General features: G+C 47.7%; 1 protein-coding gene across 8 annotated transcripts in view; it reads left to right on the top strand.

The window, feature by feature from the left end:
- The window catches only part of PRMT2 (protein arginine methyltransferase 2), a 29,809-nt gene extending 13,154 nt beyond the window's left edge, over positions 1-16,655 (top strand). For 5 of the 8 annotated variants that reach the window (XM_032174077.2, XM_032174076.2, XM_058427527.1 and 2 more), the window contains exons 5-11: positions 274-435; positions 1,391-1,555; positions 10,442-10,617; positions 12,535-12,664; positions 13,512-13,648; positions 15,112-15,283; positions 16,010-16,655. In XM_032174077.2, the coding sequence (XP_032029968.1) occupies positions 274-435; positions 1,391-1,555; positions 10,442-10,617; positions 12,535-12,664; positions 13,512-13,648; positions 15,112-15,283; positions 16,010-16,042 (975 nt within the window). In that variant the 3' untranslated portion in view covers positions 16,043-16,655. Of the gene's footprint in view, positions 1-273; positions 436-1,390; positions 1,556-3,572; positions 4,423-10,441; positions 10,618-12,534; positions 12,665-13,511; positions 13,649-15,111; positions 15,284-16,009 lie in introns of those variants that run through there. The other 3 variants (XM_032174078.2, XM_058427529.1, XM_058427530.1) reach the window with 3 other exon arrangements.
- Positions 16,656-18,409: the final 1,754 nt, after the last annotated feature.

Genomic DNA, 18,409 nt, shown 5'->3' with positions numbered 1-18,409 from the left:
CCCTCCTGCCTCAGGTGGGCATGGGTGGTCCGGGCGACATCGCACCCCTGTGTGCACAGTGGTCCCTCTTGCCTCTCTGCTCGCCTGGCCATGCTGTGCTGAGCTGAGGGACTCCAGAAGCCTGTATTGTTGCTCTTGTGTTTTGCTCATATTTTTAGATGTGGGGTGTTGGGGTCAGGGGTCATCAGCTGTGGCTCCGACCGTCCATCTCGGTCCAGACCTCAGCATGGCTCTAGGTCACAGGCAGTGATTCTGAGTGTGCATTTCTTCCAGAAACTCCACTTGGAAATGTTGGCAGACCAGCCACGAACAACTAAATACCACAGTGTCATCCTGCAGAATAAAGAGTCCCTGACAGATAAGGTCATCCTGGACGTGGGCTGTGGAACTGGAATCATCAGTCTCTTCTGTGCACACTATGCGCGGCCTAAAGCGGTGAGTGGGGTCTTAAGCGCGTCCCGGGTGTTTGTGCCAAGGCTGGTGACGTCCGAGGTGGCCTCTGAGTGTGCTGACTTGTGACCCTGAGCTGTTGGGGGCTCACTGATCACTCCATGGTCTTGATGAGCGTCCTTGCACGTGGGGCCCAGGGTCGGTAAAATAGCAGGGTGTTGAGACTGCATGCTAGAGGCTGTGGCGCCCACGTAATGAGTCACAAACAGCACAGACAGGAATAGGGCAGAATAGAAAATTTCCCATGAATTGCGTGGGGCGGGGTATGTTCTGTGAGACGTTTATTTCAGTTGAGTAGAGAAACGGGTGCACCCACATGTCTGTGCTGGGCCTTGGGTGTGGATGGTCTCATGGGGATGGGAGGGATGCACACGCTGGGCCCCCTCCCCACCCCTCTTGGGCCGTCTGTACTGTGCTGAGCTGAGCCGAGCTGCAGCCTTGGAGACTCCTTACACAGTGGGTGGGGTCGCAGCACAGTGTCCACCCAAGTCCAGGCTCTGCAGGACCCAGGACCCAGCGCTTGGGCGCTTCCCACCAGACCCTTCCCTGAGAACCTGGGTTTGAAATTGTCTGACAGGCCTCAGATGTGGCACAGACCAGCATTGTCACTTGGGTGCTAAGAACTTGCTGTGCTGGTCATGGATTAAGATTGCTGTGTGTGTGGCAGCCGGCTTGGGCACGCGAGTCTTCCGTCCTCTTGCAGTCCTGCGTCTGTGTCTTGTCCAGGAGGTGGGGGCAGTTGGGAGGGTTAGAGGCGGCTCCTTTCTGGGTGCCCCTGGAGGGGCAGGTGTGGCCCAGCCCTCGCTGCCTCTGCTGTCTGGAACGCTGCTTCCCTCTTGTGTCATTGACCGTTTCTCGTGATGCTGGTTGTGACTCAGGAGAGTAGATGACGGGACGTGTGCGGGCCGGATGTGCACTGACAGTGCTTCTGCTGCTGCAGGTGTACGCAGTGGAGGCCAGTGAGATGGCACAGCACACGGGGCAGCTGGTCCTGCAGAATGGCTTTGCCGACATCATCACCGTGTTCCAGCAGAAGGTGGAGGATGTGGTGCTGCCCGAGAAGGTGGACGTGCTGGTGTCTGAGTGGATGGGGACCTGCCTGCTGGTGAGGGCGGGCGTGCGGGCAGCTGGGGGCCGGAGCTGGGGGGCTTCTGAGCACAGGCTTGGCTGGGTCGACCTCAGGATCTCAAGGGTCGTGCATGACTCATTTTGCTGTTTTCCCTAATGTGAGGTATAATTAATTTCTTGTGTGGACATTGGCTCAGTGTCTTGAATTTTCACCTGATTTAAAAAATGATGTAACATTTTCATGAGTGATTTACATGAACTGTGTTCTCCTCAGGGGTCTGTAAAAATCCTGTGCCTAACAGGTAAGGCTGTTTCTTTAATGCCAGTAGGGCCTTCGTCCCTGGCCGGGGTCTCCTTGCCTTAGACTGGCCCCAGTGATGCTGTGAAGCCACTTGGGCATCTGTAGGGCCAGCATAGCCTCGGTTGCTCACCCTGAGTTTCACATGTGGGTGGAAGTGGACTGTTTTCTGGTTGCTTGCAAATATGCCCTGCAGAAACGCTGTCTGCTTGGAGGGAAGTTGACGGGAGTGTGGCTGGATGCTGTCTGCCCGGCGCTCTCCTCCTGGGCTCAGCATCCTGGGACACAGGACGTTGCAGTGGAGCATCCCAACCTGAAACTTTGTCTCAGTGTAGAGACCCAGAAAGGTGGGGTCTGGGTGAAGGAGTGTGGAGTATGGCTGCTGCTTACCAGGAAACGGTTTCCCCTGGTAACAGATGGCACTGGGCCTTTAGTCCTGTTGAAATTTTGTTGTCAGAAGATAAATGTAAATAGACTCAATGTCCATGCTGTCACTTGGCTTATTAATAACATCTGTGGAGCCATAAGATGACACACAGGAGAAACGGGCTCCACTCCTACTCCCTGAAGGGGCATTCGCCTTTGCCCCCGAACAGCAGCGCCCATTCAGTAAGTATCTGTTGACAGCTGGTGCCCCGGCCACGGGGACAAAAAGAGGACAGAGGAGGAGCGAGGCTGTGGTGAGGCCCAGGGTGTGTGGGCGGTGATATGGGGAAGCCTGGCTGCTGGAGTGTCCGGCTGTGCCCTAGGTTGGGTGAGAGGGACACAGGAGGGACGCGAGGCAGAGGGAGGGGAGAGGAGTAGCCACTGTGTTCACCATGTTGCTGTGTTCCAGGGCTGCCCAGCGGCCGGATTGGCCAGACTGTGTTGCATCAGGGAGGCAGAGGCCAGACGTAGGGAACTGTGTGTCTGAGGACTTTGTGCCACATCCTGGACACCGAGGGGAGTGCCACGTGCCACTGGTGTGTGAGTGATGGAATAAGAGGTGGGCTGTGTTTTGGAGGCCGCTGGGTCTGTGTGGCTGGGACTGGCTGTGGTCCCCCAGCATGCAGAGAGGTCTGGGACAGCCTGTGTGAGGGGAGGCCCCTCTGTGTGGGAGGTGCACAGACTTCCAGGACTGACTGTGGCTTTACTGTCAAGATGCAGGAGCCAGGGCTTGGCATGGGGCAGGTGTGGGGATGCAGAGCAGGGCCAGCGGGCAGGATGTGCCGAAGGGGGCCTGGCGTGAGCGGGACGGTGCCTCCCAGCCCTGAGCCGCAGGGAGTGGGCCACCAGGACTGGCTGGGGGCCGGGGTAGGGAGGGCCCTGGGGAGGGTGGACGTCTGTGTGGTTCTTGAACATAGGACGCCCATCCGATGTGCAGGGCCAGCTATTGATTGGGCAGTGGGGACGTGGCCTGGGGTCTCGGTGGGCGTTGGCCTGGAGGGGCCACCCTGAGCAGGACATTTGGAGGAGTGCTGGGACAAGTCAGACAGGACCATGTGGTGGTTTTCTCCAGTGCAGGCAGTGGAGGGGGAAGGTGGAGCTTTGCAGGTGAGGGCTTGAGGCCGTTCCGACTTCAGACTCCCCCCAGGGAGACTGAGGGACCACCACCATCATTACTTAGGCCAAGGAGGCCCAGAACAGGCAGACGGGGCTGTGAGAGTTCCTATGGCAATAGTTGTTGGGGTACAGGATTGGTAGGCTTTGAGGGAGGGAGGGTGTGAATTTGGGAGTCGTTGGTGCAGCTGTGCCCACCTTCACTTTCCGTCCCCAGGCTGCCTCTCTCCTGAGCTGCTGCATTCTCCCCTGCACCTGTGCGTCTGGCCCTCTTCACATCCTCCTTGCCTGCTGTCTGCCTGTTCTCAGAGCCCCTCAGCCCTCAGGCCTTCATCTCTTCTCGCCCATCTTCTTACTCTGACGCTGACATGTAGTAAAAGTCTGAAGACAGAGAAGAGTGCATGTGCGTTTAGCATAGGAGGGGCAGCTTTCAGTGAGTGCAGCAGGGGCAGGTAGTTGTTCAGAGATGGTGCTGGAATGACTGATTTGGAGAAAAGAGGCCCTTCTTCACACCATCTGCTAAAATAAACCTCAGATGGGCTCAAGAGTTAAATATTTAAGAAAAGGAGGAAACATAAAAAAATTGCTACAAGTTTATTTGTTGTTAGTATGGGAAAGGTCTTTCTAAGAACCAAGTTCATAATGAAGCTGTCAAATAAAATATTTGACAAAAAATTCCCCTTCATACATTAGCACAGCTAAAAATTATTAAATGGTAAATGAAACTAAAGAATTGCAGCTAAAGAATTGCGTGATGTAAAGAGTTGCAATCAGAAAAACATAAGATAAAGGTAACCTCATGGAAGGTGAGCAGGGGCTAGAAAGGCAGAGAAATGCCAGAGGCCAGTAGCTTGGACATTGTTTAATGCCACCAACAATTTAAAAGTAACTTTAATAGTTTTGACCTGGAAAGTTGGCTGAGCAGTCCTCTAATATCTGATGCTCCCCATGCTGAGGTTGTGGGGAAATGTGCACCGCCATGCCCTTTTTTTGGCATTGTAAATTGGTAAAGCCTTTTGAAGGAAAATAGGGCAGAATAAGTCAAAGAGCATTAAAATTTTTTTGTTCTTCCAGAAGCATCAAAGTTCTGAAGGAGACGCAAGTAGAGATACCACAGGTGTCCTAGATCATCAACAGACCATTTAATCATTTTTGTTAACAAAGCAGGTGACAATGGAGCCCTAATTTGCGTTATCATTAGTTGTTACAGGATCTTGCTTGTTCTCCTGAGGTCACACCACGATTTCCGAGAAGCAGGTTGCACACTGAGCAGTCTCCCACTAGCCAGTGGCACTGCAGGTGCAGGGGCTGCCTCCTGGATTTCAGGATGCTTTGCAAGGTCACTGAGGGTCTCCGTTACACACTTGGTAGAATTAAAAGACTGCCAGACTCAGTCTTACCGTTGTTAGTGTATTCGTGCTGTCGATATGTGATGAGGACATACTATATTCTGTTATTCTCTTTAGCTCAAGGAAGAATAAAGAATGTGGACCAAAATTACAACCACATTATGACCAATTTTCTAAGCAAAATAAACAAAGTAACTGCTGAGGTTAACAAAGATGTAATAATTCTCTTCACACAGCCTTGTACTGTTTTATGGACTGTATCATCACAAATCCTGAGTTTAACAAAAATCTTTATAAGTTAGCTCATGAAAACAGGCACGTGGCCAATAAGAATTTAATTTCACACCAATAAAACTTTAGACTTTGGATTTATTTAAGGCTGTTTGCACATATTTACAGAATGCGTAGTTCAGATGATGGGACAGCTCCCCCTCAGCAAGACTCTGGCCTAAATGTATTTGCCTTATTTACACAACAAGAAGATAAGAGTAAACACGGGCACTTTCAGTTTGTGGCACTGAAGGACGATCTACACGGGGCACCCTGCAGAGGCCACAACCAAGGCCGCCTGGCTTCCCAGTGGGACAGGCCTAAGGGAGGACTTCTGGTCCCTTTGCTTGACGTTCGTGTTTTATGCCTTGATGTTTCTTTTTGGTTGCATTCCCTGGAGCTCATGTCGATCATTTTACTTTTCAGAGGTGCTAGTTCTGGTGCCCACACGCACACACACAAAACCATCAACTCTTCTGGATTCCTTGGTTTTAAAGCTTGCCTCATACAAAGTACAGAGACATCTTTTTCAGTAAACACTGCCGCCACATGCTTGAAGGACTGCTTATGGCTACACTTAGACATCTCCAATCAAGGTCTCTTCACCTCCTTCTACAACAATGCACTTTGTCTGCACTGAGACAAAAAATGACAGCCTTTTTTCTTTTCTTGATTTTTTTTTTTTTTTTGGTGTGGAGCATATCCGAACTTTCACGTCATAAAAAATGCAGCATAGTTAATCAGCAGCTTGCACTTCTGAGGGCACATTGACCTTGGGGGAGGAAGAAGGAGGAGGAGCTGGTGGGTGCTGAGACTGCACTGTCCTCCTTCCCAGCAGCTGGACCCAGAGACGGGGCACCCAATTTTTTTGATGAAATTATCCTAAGGAAATAGTCAAATTTGTACAGAAATTTATGTTAAAAAATGTTCATGGCAGCACCATTTAAAATGGGGAGAAAATTGGAAACAACAGAATTGTAGCAATACATATGGTCATTAAAAATTATGTTTTAGAAAGATTTTTAACAATCTTTGGAAAAAGTTGGTGACATGTTACTAGTTTTTAAAAAACGTACAAAGAGTATGTACAGTATGATTCCAATTTTGTGTTTAAAAATTAGACATAGTGGTAACCTAGCTTTAATTCCAGGTAAGATGGAGAAGGCATATTCCTTTCATCTCTCCCACTGAATGCAGCTATAAATCCTGGAGAGTAGACAGGGAGAAACTATTTGAGGACTCTGGAACAAAGACATAGTAGCAATCGATTGGTGAAGAAGACAAGAATTTGAAGTACGGTCGAATATCTGTGGGCTCCACATCTGTAGATACAACCTACATGTATTGAAAATATCTGAAAATAAAAATAACAATACAACAATAAACATCAATACAAATAACACACCAATACAGTATAGCAGCTACTTACATAACATTGACATTGTATTAGGTAGAAGTAATCTAGAGATGATTTAAAGTCTGTCGGAGGATGTATGTAGCCTGTATGTAAAAACCATGTTATTTTATTTGGGGGACTTGAGCATCCAAGGATTTGAATATCCACGGGGATCCTGGAACAAGTCCCCCATAGACACCAAGGAACAGCTGTATTCCTGAAACAGTCTTGAGTTATCATTTTCCTTCTTCTCCCTCTGTGTACATACATAGAGTGAGAAGCAAAGAAGGTCCATGAAATGGACCAATTCTTTTGAAAACTGCAAATTACCACAGTTCATCTAACATGAAATAGATAACCTGAATGGTCTAATAACTAGTAAAGATATTGAATTAATACTTTAAAAACCTGAAAGGTAAATCTCTAGCCTAAATGATTTCACTGGTGAATTCTATCAACACATTTAATGAAGAAAAAACTCCAATTCTAAACAACTTTCAGAAAAGAAGAGGGAACACTTCCTCACTCATTATATGACATAAGCATTGCCCTAATACCAAAACCAGTGTTAACACAAAATATGAAAACTACAGACCAATAACCCTCATGAACATAAATGTAAAAATCCTCAAGAAAACATTAGCAAATTTAAACCAGCAGGATATAAAAGGAATAATAATACACCATAACAAAAAAAGAAACTATCCTTGGAATGCAAGGCTGGTTCAATATTTGAAAATCAATCAGTGTAATCTACCATATTAACAGTCTGAAGAAGAAAAATCATGATTATATCAATAAAGAAAAAAGTTGACAAAATTCAACATCAGTTCATGATAAAATTCTCAGCAAACTAGAAATGGAAGGAAATTTAACATGACATAGGACATCTACAAAAAAACCTACAGAAAATCCTAAGGAATCTGTGAGAAAATTTCCTAAAACTAATAAGTGAGTTTAACAAGATCACAGAGTGCAAGGTCATCATACAGAAGTCATTTTTATATCTTAGCAATGTACAATTAGAAATTAAAGAATATCATTTACAGTAGCTTCAAAAATATGAAGGGCTTAGAAATCTAACAAAACGTGATGTGGATGCTGAAAATGATGAGATGATAATGAAAGAAATCCCAGAAAACCTAAATAAATGGAGAGATAAGGCTCAACCTAGTAAAGTTGTATGTTCTTTTTAAATTTATCTGTAGACTTAATAAAATTCCAATTAGAATCCAAGCAGGATTTGTTCTTATAGATAAGCTCATTATGAAATGTATATGGAATGTAAAGGAACTACTGCTATGGTTTGTCCCCACCAAATCTCATGTTGAAATTTGATCCTCAGTGTGGTGGTGTTGGGAGGTGGGGCCTAGTGGGAGGTGTTTGGGTCATGGGTGTGGATCCCTCATGAATAGATGAATGCCCTTCCTCGTGGGTAGATAAGTGAGTTCTAGCTCTCTCAGGTCCCAACAACAGCTGGTTGTGAAAAAGAGCCTGGCACACACACTTGCCTCTGCTCTCACCCTGTGGTCTCTGCACATGCCAGCTCCCCTTTGCCTTCCACTGTGAGGGGAAGCAGCCCGAAGCCCTCACTGGATGCCCAATCCTGAACTTTCCCAAGCAGCAGAACCATGAGCCAAATAAACCTCGTTTCTTTATAAATTACCCAGCCTCAGGTATTCCTTTTTGGCAACACAAAAATGGACTAAGAGAACCAGAGTAGCTGATACAATTTTTAAAAAGAAGAGTAAAGTTGGAGGAACTATACTACTTGATTTTAAAGCTACAGTATTCAGGACAATGTATTGGTGAAGGGACAGACATGTAAGTCAATGGAATGGAGATGAGAGATACATTTCTACAAATACGGTCAATTGATTTTTTAACAAAGGTTCAAAAATCAATTTAATGGAGAAAAGACAGTCTTTTCAGCAAATGTTACTGGAATAGTTGTCATCCACATCTAAAAAACAGCACCTCAACCTCACACCTCATACACAGCTGAACTTAAAATTCATCATAGATCTAAGTGTGTGAAATATAAAACTGTAAGTCTTCTTGAAAAAATCATAGAAAATCTTCATCACCTGGACTTGGGCAAAGAGTTTTTACTCTAAAAGCATGATCCATAACAGAAACTGTTGATAAATTGAATTTCATCAAAACTAAAAACGACTGCTCTGCAAAGGGATGATGCTAAGAGAATAAAAAAGACAAGCTAAGATTAGGAGAAAATATTGCAAAGAATATATCCAGTGTGTGTTCTGAATATACAGAGAAATCTCAAAACTCAACAGGAAGAAAACAAGCCAATTGAAAATTGGCAAAATACTTGAACATGCACTTTACCAAAGTGGATATACAGATATGAAATACACACATGAAAAGATGTTCAACATAGCCATCAGGGAAATACACATTGAAGTCACAGTAAGATATCACTTACACCCATTGAAAAATGACTAAAACAAAAAAATCTGATAGTAATACCAACTGCCATTGAGGATGAGGAACAGCAGAAAGTCGTGCATTGCTGGAGGGAACATGCCACTGTGGAAACAGGTGGGTGCTTTCTTATAGACTTGTAGGTGCACTCACCTTATGCCCAGGAGTCCCTGTCCTGTGTGTTCAGCCCAGAGATACGCAAGCTGTGTTCACACAAAAACCTGTACGTGAATGATTATACTAGCTCTCTTTATAATTGCAAAAAAAAACCTGGAAACAACCCAAGTGTCCTTCATCTGGATAATCCTTAAGGATAAACTGGTGCATCCACACAGCGGAATACTACTGAGCAGCGAAGAGGAGCCAGTTATTGAAACAGGTAATTTGGAGGAACCCCAGAAACGGTACAGTGAGTGAAAGAAACTTGTCTTGAAAGGTTATGTACTGTTTGGTTCCATTTATATGATATTCTTAAAAAGACACAAGACCACGGGGATGGAGACCAGATCGGTGGCTTGAGAGGCTGGGGCCGGGGAAGGCATGACCACCAGAGAAAAGGGTGAAGAGTGTTTTGGGTGGCAGAGCCGTGTGTATGCTGGCTGTGGTTGTGAGGACAAAATCCACACAAGCACTAAAGTTCGTAGGCTGTACACTAAAAAAGCTGTTTCGCTATGTAACTGAAAAAATAAGATTAAAAAATAAGATGTATATTTTTTTGTGTGCGTGTGTAGAAAAATACTTGAAAGTAAACCGCAGAGTGATAACAGTGGTTCCTTCTGGGTACTGGGTTAATATGTGATTTTTATTTTTGTTTGAGCTTTTCTAAGTTTTCTACATTTTCCATACAAAACATGTATTACTTCTATAATAAAAGCAGCTGGAGATTATTTAAGGAAAGCAAAACACTTCTGTTGTTTCTCATCAAGTACAGGATGAAGTGCAGGCTCCCCGGGTGGCTTGCAAGGGCCACAGGCCTTGGCCCCACCTCGCTGGTGCTCCCTCTACTCCTTTCTGTGTTTGAAGCAAGATCTGGTTTAGACAGAAAGCCTGGCCTTTGAGGGCGTTGGGTCCCCACTTCCTCAGTCATAGATGTGATGTGCTTCCCTTGACTTGGGACCTTCTGAGGGATGCAAGGTGGACCAAAGGAGCACATGAATGGCCAGGGCATGCCTGCGTGGCTTTCGGTTTCTTAAGGAGTGATTTCAGTCCACTTAAAGGGTTGTGAAAATTCTGAGAATGCTACAGACCAAATATATTTTATGTAACAGTTGGGACCCTGCAACACTTCAGGGCTCTTTCAAAATCTGGTAGCTACGAACTCTTCCATGACTGAGATGGGACAAGAGTGAAGATTTGTCCTTGCTTTTAGCTCTGCTCCAGTTCATAGTTCTAATGGGAAATTATGTGACTTAAACCCAGGCTGTGAGATGCATCAGTGACCATTACATGTGGGCATAAAATAAACCCTCGCGATGTTCTCTTGCATGGTACACTGGCCTAGGCAGGAATATTCTTGAGGCTAAAACTGTAGAACTCTCAGACTAGTGTTACGAATGTGGTGGTGAGAGGCCTGTGCAGCCACAGGGCCTGTGATGTGTCTCCTGTGTGTCTTTCACTCCTATGCAGTTTGAGTTCATGATCGAGTCCATCCTGTATGCCCGGGATGCCTGGCTGAAGGAGGACGGGGTCATTTGGCCCACCATGGCTGCGTTGCACCTTGTGCCCTGCAGTGCTGAGAAGGATTATCGTAGCAAGGTGCTCTTCTGGGACAACGCATACGAGTTCAACCTCAGCGCTCTGAAGTAAGTGTCCACAGCTGGGACTGGCACCGTCTTGTGGGGCCTCCTTGTCCACGGTCCGCAGGTGGGCCAAGGCCGTAGGAGATCCCGTACGACAGTTGGATAAATGAGGGTACCTGTGCACCCAGATAGGACAATCTGTTGTAGCATTGGAGTAATTAAAGCAGTATGGTGCTATAACAAGAAAAGACAGATAGGCAGAGCAGGGTAGAATGCAAGGAACAAAAGTTTTCGTATGTGAAAAAGGTGGCATTACGATTAGGAGGGAGTGAGGGGCAAGTCAGCAAATTATTCTGGAGCAGTTGATGAGCCCTTGTTCTCTCACGCCATACGTGAAAACTTAATTCTGCATGGAATCAGCGTCAGCGACAGACATCCATGGGGGCCTGTGTGCACCATCTTAGGTGGAGAAATGAGCAGCAACAATGGATGGAATGGACCCTGGGCTAGATAGAATCTGGCAGTCTGTGTGGCAGAAATCAGCAAAAACACAATTGTAAAAGCAAACAAGTAATTAGGGAAATCATGTGCTGCCAGGTCTTGGAATCAATTAGAAAGAGATGACTAGCCAGATGGAATTACAGCCCAATCATATGAACAGGCAAACCGCAAAAAATAAATAAAATTACCAATATATGAAAAATTATAACGTTGTTAGTAGTTAAAATGCTAATTAAAATACATGCTGTTTTCCCTACCAGACAAGCAAAGAGTAAATTAAGATAGTAGCCCGGGCTTGCCTGGCAGTGGCAGGGAGGTGTGGCTGCCGGGGCCTTAGAGGTTGGCATCAGGCCGCCCACCCCAGTCACTGCCAGAGCCTCCCACCTGAGTGTTCCTCCCGGCACTGGAAGCCAGTGGCCGTCCAGAGGAACGTGATTGAATTGCTGTATATCCATCTGGTGGGGCACTGCTGTGCATGTGTTAAAAAAGAAACCATAGGTTTTTAGGGATATGTAATGATATTTAGAAAGGGTTTAAGAGACAGTAAAACTTGGCAGAATAAACCGTGTATACAGAATGGATGTTTGCTTGCATAAATAAATTTATATAAATATGTCTGGAGGATAAAAATAAGTATATCACAATGCTAAGACAGGCATATGGGTAATTTAAGCTTTTCTTTATGCTTGTCCATAGTTTCCAATTTTTAAATTCGTAATTTTTTTATCAGAAAAATAAATATGTAAATATAGTGGAATCTTTATTAAAACATTCACTTTTATTTGCTATTTCAGAAGTTACCGCTTTGCTTATTTTTAAAAACATTTCTGTGGTAAATAATAGGTGACTTACAAGCCCAGTGCAACCAGTGATGGAGGTTGGCAAATGGTGACATGCAGGGGCCATGCGGTGTCTAGTGTCTGTTTCTGTGTTGAATTTGTGTAGCAACAGAGCAAGTATTTCTCCTGAAACTCAGACTCACTCGGGCCACCTCAGCCCTTCTAGTTCCTTTCGTTTATTATAGAGTAACCTAACAGCAGGAATACCGCGTTCATTTACTGTTAATAGAAAACCCACAAAAGATATTTTGAAATCAAATACATTCTAAAACTAGGCAAGACACGCTGCAACTCCCCTTGTCCTCTAGGTTATGAGGGGTGAGCGTTGGTTTCCGTGTGCTCAGATCCCATGAATGAGACCTCACAGGGAAGTGCCCAGTGACTTGCAGGCTCCTTAATGCCTCCAGGTCAGGCCCAGGAAGTCTCTGGATGCCTGGGTAGGGTCTGGGTCCTCTCAGAGGCGGAGGCACCCAGGGCCTCTGGAGGCCTGAGGGCTGCTCTGGGGTTCCAGGACCCCAGATAGTGGCTTAGCATCCTGGTGACACAGAAGGGAAAGCACTCACTGTGGTCCCACATGTGTGTTTTGAAGCCTAAGATGTTTGCAATTTCTCTCAACAGTCGCTTTGACCTTTTCCCCTAGATCTTTAGCAATTAAGGAGTTTTTTTCAAAGCCCAAGTATAACCACATTTTGAAACCAGAAGACTGTCTCTCTGAACCGTGCACTATATTGCAGTTGGACATGAGAACCGTGCAAATTTCTGATCTAGAGGTGAGAAAAAGCTGAATTGCTCCTTAACATTCGATAGTCAGTGACCACGAAACACTCAAACCAGAGCCTGGCTTATCATAAACCTTCAGTGAGTGCTGGGGGTGTGAGTGAATAACTAATTATTTTATTATACAAACAAGTGAGTTTATAAAACGTTTGCTACTGATTTTTTCCAGTCTTTTTTCTTTTTTACGTTCTGTTTTGATTCTTTCATATTGTACATCATTTTCTTTATAAATGTCTCCAGCGTCTTCATTTTAGATTTATGTTTAATATTCTCAGCATCTTCAAAATCAAATAAATTATATTTCGTTTCATTATGGTATTTGCATTACAGTTTTTTTCAAGTGTTTTTAGCCACCCTTCATGACAGAATTGTTAGAATTCCCTCCGCGAATCCCTGTCTGCGGCCGCGCGGTGGCGCTCGTGGGCTCTGGGCGGTTTCCCCGCGCCCCCGCCCTGCCTGGCACCCCAGTTGGCGCCGCGTCTGGAGATGGGGCGGGCGTGGCGGCGCGGGCGCGCTTTGGTTTTTAGTTCGTTCTGCTGTGGAAAGGCCCAGCCTGGAGCTCTCCAGCTCCCTAACTTGAAGAGCTGAGCGCCGAAAAGATTCCGCAGGAATCTGGGGCAGAAAATTGGGCGCAAAAAGCTCAGATGCTTGAAATGTTTCTGACTGAAGCCTCTGAACTCACGATGCGGGTTTTGGGGGTGGTTTCCCCGGGGCGGGGGGCTTTTCTGCGGTTCCTGACGCGTTCGGCGTCTGCGTGGGGCGCGCGGAGGGGGCCGCCCCAACCTGGGCCCTGCGGTGCCACGCGGTGCCCACGCGTGCCTTGTCATCTGCTTGACCCAGACCCTGAGGGGCGAGCTGCGCTTCGACATCAGGAAGGCGGGGACCCTGCACGGCTTCACGGCCTGGTTTAGCGTCCACTTCCAGAGCCTGCAGGAGGGGCAGCCGCCGCAGGTGCTCAGCACCGGGCCCTTCCACCCGTGAGTGTGCGGGGCGCGGGCACGGGGTGCGGGGTGGGGGGCGCGGAGATGGGGTGCAGGGGAGTAGGGGGGCGCGGAGATGGGGCGCGCAGGAGGGGGTGGGACGCGGCGTGGCAGCTGTGGGTGGGCGGGGCACATGGGGGTGCGGGCGGTGGGGTGGGGGCGGCGCGCGTGGGGGCACAGGGGTGGTGTAGACACGGCAGCCTGTGTGCCCCCTTCCGGGTCTCGCCACCACTCGGCCCAGCCTGGGGCGTCCCGCCCAACAACAGCCCCAACGAGAGGAGCTCCCTGTCTTCCAGCCCCGGAGGAGCAGCCACAGCTCTTCATAGTCTGACCCAAAGCGCCTCCACAGGACGTCGGGGTTCACCTGACGCTTTTGGAGGCGCTTGTTTTTTGGGACATATTTCCCCGCCAGCACCCTGAGCATGCGTGGCGGTGGAGCTGCCTTCGGGGCCCTGCAGGCCTTCCCTTTGGGTGGGGTTGGCTGCCCCGCTCTGGCACCTGGCCTGCTGACTCCCCAGCGTGGTGGCCCCGCGAGGGGACCCCGGCTCCAGGGAGGTCGCAGAGGTGCGGGGTTAATGGCCTGGCCTGGCATGTGGTCCCCATCGCAAGAGTCCTGTGGTGCCCCCTCCAGTGCCATCACCCAGTGGAGGTGGGCAGCTTGGAGGCCGGTTATACCCATCCCCGAGTCTGGGGGCGTGGAGGGGGCAGTGACCTGGGTCACAGGCTGGGGTGAGGGGTGTGGCCACAGTCAGGGAAAAACTGGGGACCTGAGGAGCCCCCCACTTCACTGCTGGCCCCACCATGCACAGTGGGAGTTTGAGGGAAGACAGAGCCTGAAGAACTTAGAGACGTTTCCAACGCAACACAGTGCAGAATCCTAGCGTTTTACTATTTCCCCCCAAATGTGACAGTTGTCCTCATCTTGTAACCTTAACAGAAGCGACTCCTTGGACCTGATTCTGTCTGTGTACACCACGGTTTAACAGCAGGAGCTAGATCACCAGCCTCTGCAGCTTAGGCAAGGGTGCAGGAAGGGGGTGCACAGCAGTCCTCCTGGTGGGCTGGGGAGTCAGCACCACACAGGACCTTTAGTGCAGCTGTGTGTCCCCTGAGCTCCCGCATCCTCTGGGCCACCCAGGGTGAGCCGTCCATACCTCCTGGAATCTGAGTGGTCTCAGGAGCAGCCTTGTGTTTGGCATTGGCAGGATCTGTCTCACCAGCATAACTTTGATCCCAGTGTATCCCATAGAGTCCCTTCAGATCACAGGGCTGGGGGTGTATATGTTCCCCGAGTTAGCCTGAAAAGCCAAGCTTTGTGTCCCCAGGCCCTCAGGGTGGACTGCCGGCTGTGTGGGTGCTGTTGGGGGCGACAGCCAGTGCGAGCCCGAGTCAGCGCCCCGAGGGCCATGCGGAGACTGCCCTAGCTCAGCCTCCAGGTCACACACACCCCTGTCTTGCAGCACCACACACTGGAAGCAGACGCTGTTTATGATGGACGACCCAGTCCCTGTCCATACAGGAGATGTGGTCACGGGTTCAGTTGTGTTGCAGAGAAACCCAGTGTGGAGAAGGCACATGTCTGTGGCTCTGAGCTGGGCTGTCACTTCCAGACAAGACCCCACATCTCAAAAAGTAAGATACGTAGTTGTAAGATTCTGTCCTGTGGGTGCCGGTCCTCAGGGAGACAGGCCTGGGTGGTGGTAGTGATGGCAGATGCTGGCCCACACTGGGGTCCATGCCTTTTGTGCAGGAGTGATTTAATCCTCACACAGAAAGCACCTGTTGTTATTGGCTTCATTTCTCATCTGACAGCCCAGGAAGTGGAGGGCTCTGGAAGGGAAGTCATTTCCTCAGGTGACACAGTAAGTGAGGGAGAGCAGAGACCCACATCAGCCTGAGGCCCCTCGTGCCATGTCCAGAGGGGCCCCCAGATGGACAGAAGCCTGAGCTGTGCCTTGGCGCTCCCTTTACACAGGCCTCTGTGGCTTCCCAGGCAGCAGTTAGTCTAGGTGTGTTGTCCGTGATGCGTGTTCTGACTGGCAGCCTTCGGATCCGTGTGTGAATTCATGTGTAGCTCGCCCAGCTCACTCAGGCTTCCTTGCTCAGAGGCTGCTGAAAATGGAATGTTCTTCTTTGGACTCACGAATAATGTGGCAAAGAAAATAAAAATAAATGGTTTTCCTTCATTTTTTATATTTGTTTTGTGCTTTGCTTTGTGATAAGTTTTTGTTAAAAGTTTGTCATTTAAAAAAATTCTGCACCTGAATACTGTTGTCTAATATTAAACCATTAGGAAATGTAGCATGTTAATCAAATGATTTATCATCTGATTGACCTGTCGTCATTTATCTTTTTCAGGTTGGAGAAAAAGTCTTTCCCATCTGGAGATGATAGTTGATGCTTTATTTGGAAAGCAGTGTGCATATCTTGAGGGGTGATGAACACAAGCAAACCAAGCTGCACCTGGCTGCTGCACACTCCTGCGAAAGTCGGTGAACATTCACTCCACATTGACCCCTCCCCAGCCTGGCAGGTGACGTCAGGGTCCTTCACAGACAACACGCTTGGGCTTGGCAGGAGCTGCCGTGGCCACCCCCGCTGCCCAGTGTCTGCCCTGTAGAAGTAGGCTGTGTTTCCAGGTGTTCACCCGTGGTGCCCACAGTGCCGACCCGTGGCTAGGTCGGAGCTCCATGTTCCTAAGCTAGGTCTAGGTCTACACTCCTAGGACGCACGCATATCAGCCCGTGTACCGTGTGACAGTGACTGTCCCCGCCTCCTGTGTTAGTGGTGCCCTTACTGCCGTCGCTCATCCACTCGTGTGGGACGTAGGATTGCACAGGGCTGTGCCAGTGGCATGTAGGGAACACTGCCCTGGCTCAGCACGCGAGCTAAGGTGGCGATGTACGCGATGGGACTCTGCATGGGATAGTACAGTTGTGTAGACGTCTTCCAAATAAATTGTGTGTTGGTGCATCGCACATGCTCAATAAATATTTTTAAATGAGTGAATGTCGTTGTGTATCCTGTTTTATGCATATATGTTATTTTTTGTAATTATAGGATCATACTATATGCATTGCTTTGTAAGTTTCTCTCAGGATTGTGAAAAAACTTCCACATCAGTAGATACATGTCCATAACTTTTTTTGTATTGTTTTGATTTTTATTAAATTTTATTGAAATATAGGCTGGGTGCAGTGGCTTACCTCTGTAATCCCAACACTTTGAGAGGCTGAGGTGGGATGATTTCTTGAGCTCAGGAGTTCAAGACCACCCTGGGCAACAGAGCGAGATACTGTCTCTACAAAACAAATACAAAAATTAGCGGGGCATGGTGGCGTGTGCCTGTAGTCCCAGCTACTCGGGAGGCTGAGGCGGGAGGATCACTTGAGCCCAGGAGGTTGAGGCTGCAGTGATCTAGGATTGCACTGCTGCACTCCAGCCTGGGTGACAGAGCAAGACCCTGTCTCAAAAAAAAACCCCAAAAAACAAAACTGAGATATCAAATATATATTGAAAACAGTGCTAGTTGTGGGTACATATATGATGGCATTTTATAAAGTGGATGCACATGTAACCAGCATCCAGGCCAGGACACACTACAGATTCCCCGATTCCCCTTCCACTCAGTGCCCACCCTCTCAAGGGTGGTGTCCTGACTTGTAACTGTCGATTACTCTTGCCTGAATGGAGTCGTACACGTGTTCTTTTGTGTCTGCCTTGTTTAATTGAACATTGTTTGTGAGACTCATCTATGAATTTTAGACAGTGTGGTGTGGTTGATTTTTTCACTGTGGCATAGTATTCAGCTGCATGAATAGACCACAGTTTATGAATCTTGTTTCACATGGTGTCCTTCTGGGTTTTTGCCATGGTTTAGCTATGATGATTACTGAGACTGTGGACATTTCTGTGTTATGTGTTTTGGCGCATGTATGTACACATTTCTGTTGGGTGTACACTGTATACCCGGTTTTCAAGTCGAGGAATCTAATATCCCTGCCAGCTGTGCATGAGAGTTGGCATCCCTGTCAACACCCAGTATTGTGTTTTGCATTTTACCTGCTCTGGTGGGCGTGTGGATTTGGTATACATTTCATTGATGAATCCAGTTTTGCAGATTTGCCGCTCATTTGGATATCCTGTTTTTGAGGTGCTTGTTTAAGTCTTTGGCCCATTTTACTATTAGGGTTTGTTTTTTTTCTATTTCTAATTGAGATTCCAGGTGTTCCTGATATAATCTGGCTGAGTCCTGTAACACATATATATTTGTGAATATCGTTTCCCTTTCGGTGGCTTTTTTTTTTTTTTTTTTTTTTTTGAGTATTGAGCTGTGAAGAAGCTGTGTCAGGATTTTCTTTCTTTCTTTTTTTTTTTTTTCTTCGAGACAGCGTCTTACTCTGTTGCCCAGGCTGGACTGCAGTGGCGTGATCTCGGCTCATTGCAACCTCTGCCTCCCAGGTTCAAGCGATTCTCCTACCTCAGCCTTCCAAGTAGCTGGGATTACAGGCATGCACCACCACACCTGGCTAATTTTTGTATTTTTGTAGAGACGGGGTTTCACCATGTTGGCCAGGCTGGTCTCGAACCCCTGACCTCAGGTGATCTGCCCACCTTGGCATCCCAAAGTACTGGGATTACAGGCGTGAGCCACAGTGCCCAGCCTGTGTCAGGATTTTCTATCATGGACATGGAGGCTGGTGGTCTGGGTGCAATTTCATACGTGGTCATTAGAAAAGGCATCTCATCCAAATGCGA

Source organism: Hylobates moloch, unplaced genomic scaffold (genome assembly GCF_009828535.3).
Source record: "Hylobates moloch isolate HMO894 unplaced genomic scaffold, HMol_V3 SCAFFOLD_14, whole genome shotgun sequence".
Taxonomy (NCBI): Eukaryota; Metazoa; Chordata; class Mammalia; order Primates; family Hylobatidae; genus Hylobates; species Hylobates moloch.
This window is presented reverse-complemented; position numbering and strand designations above follow the sequence as displayed.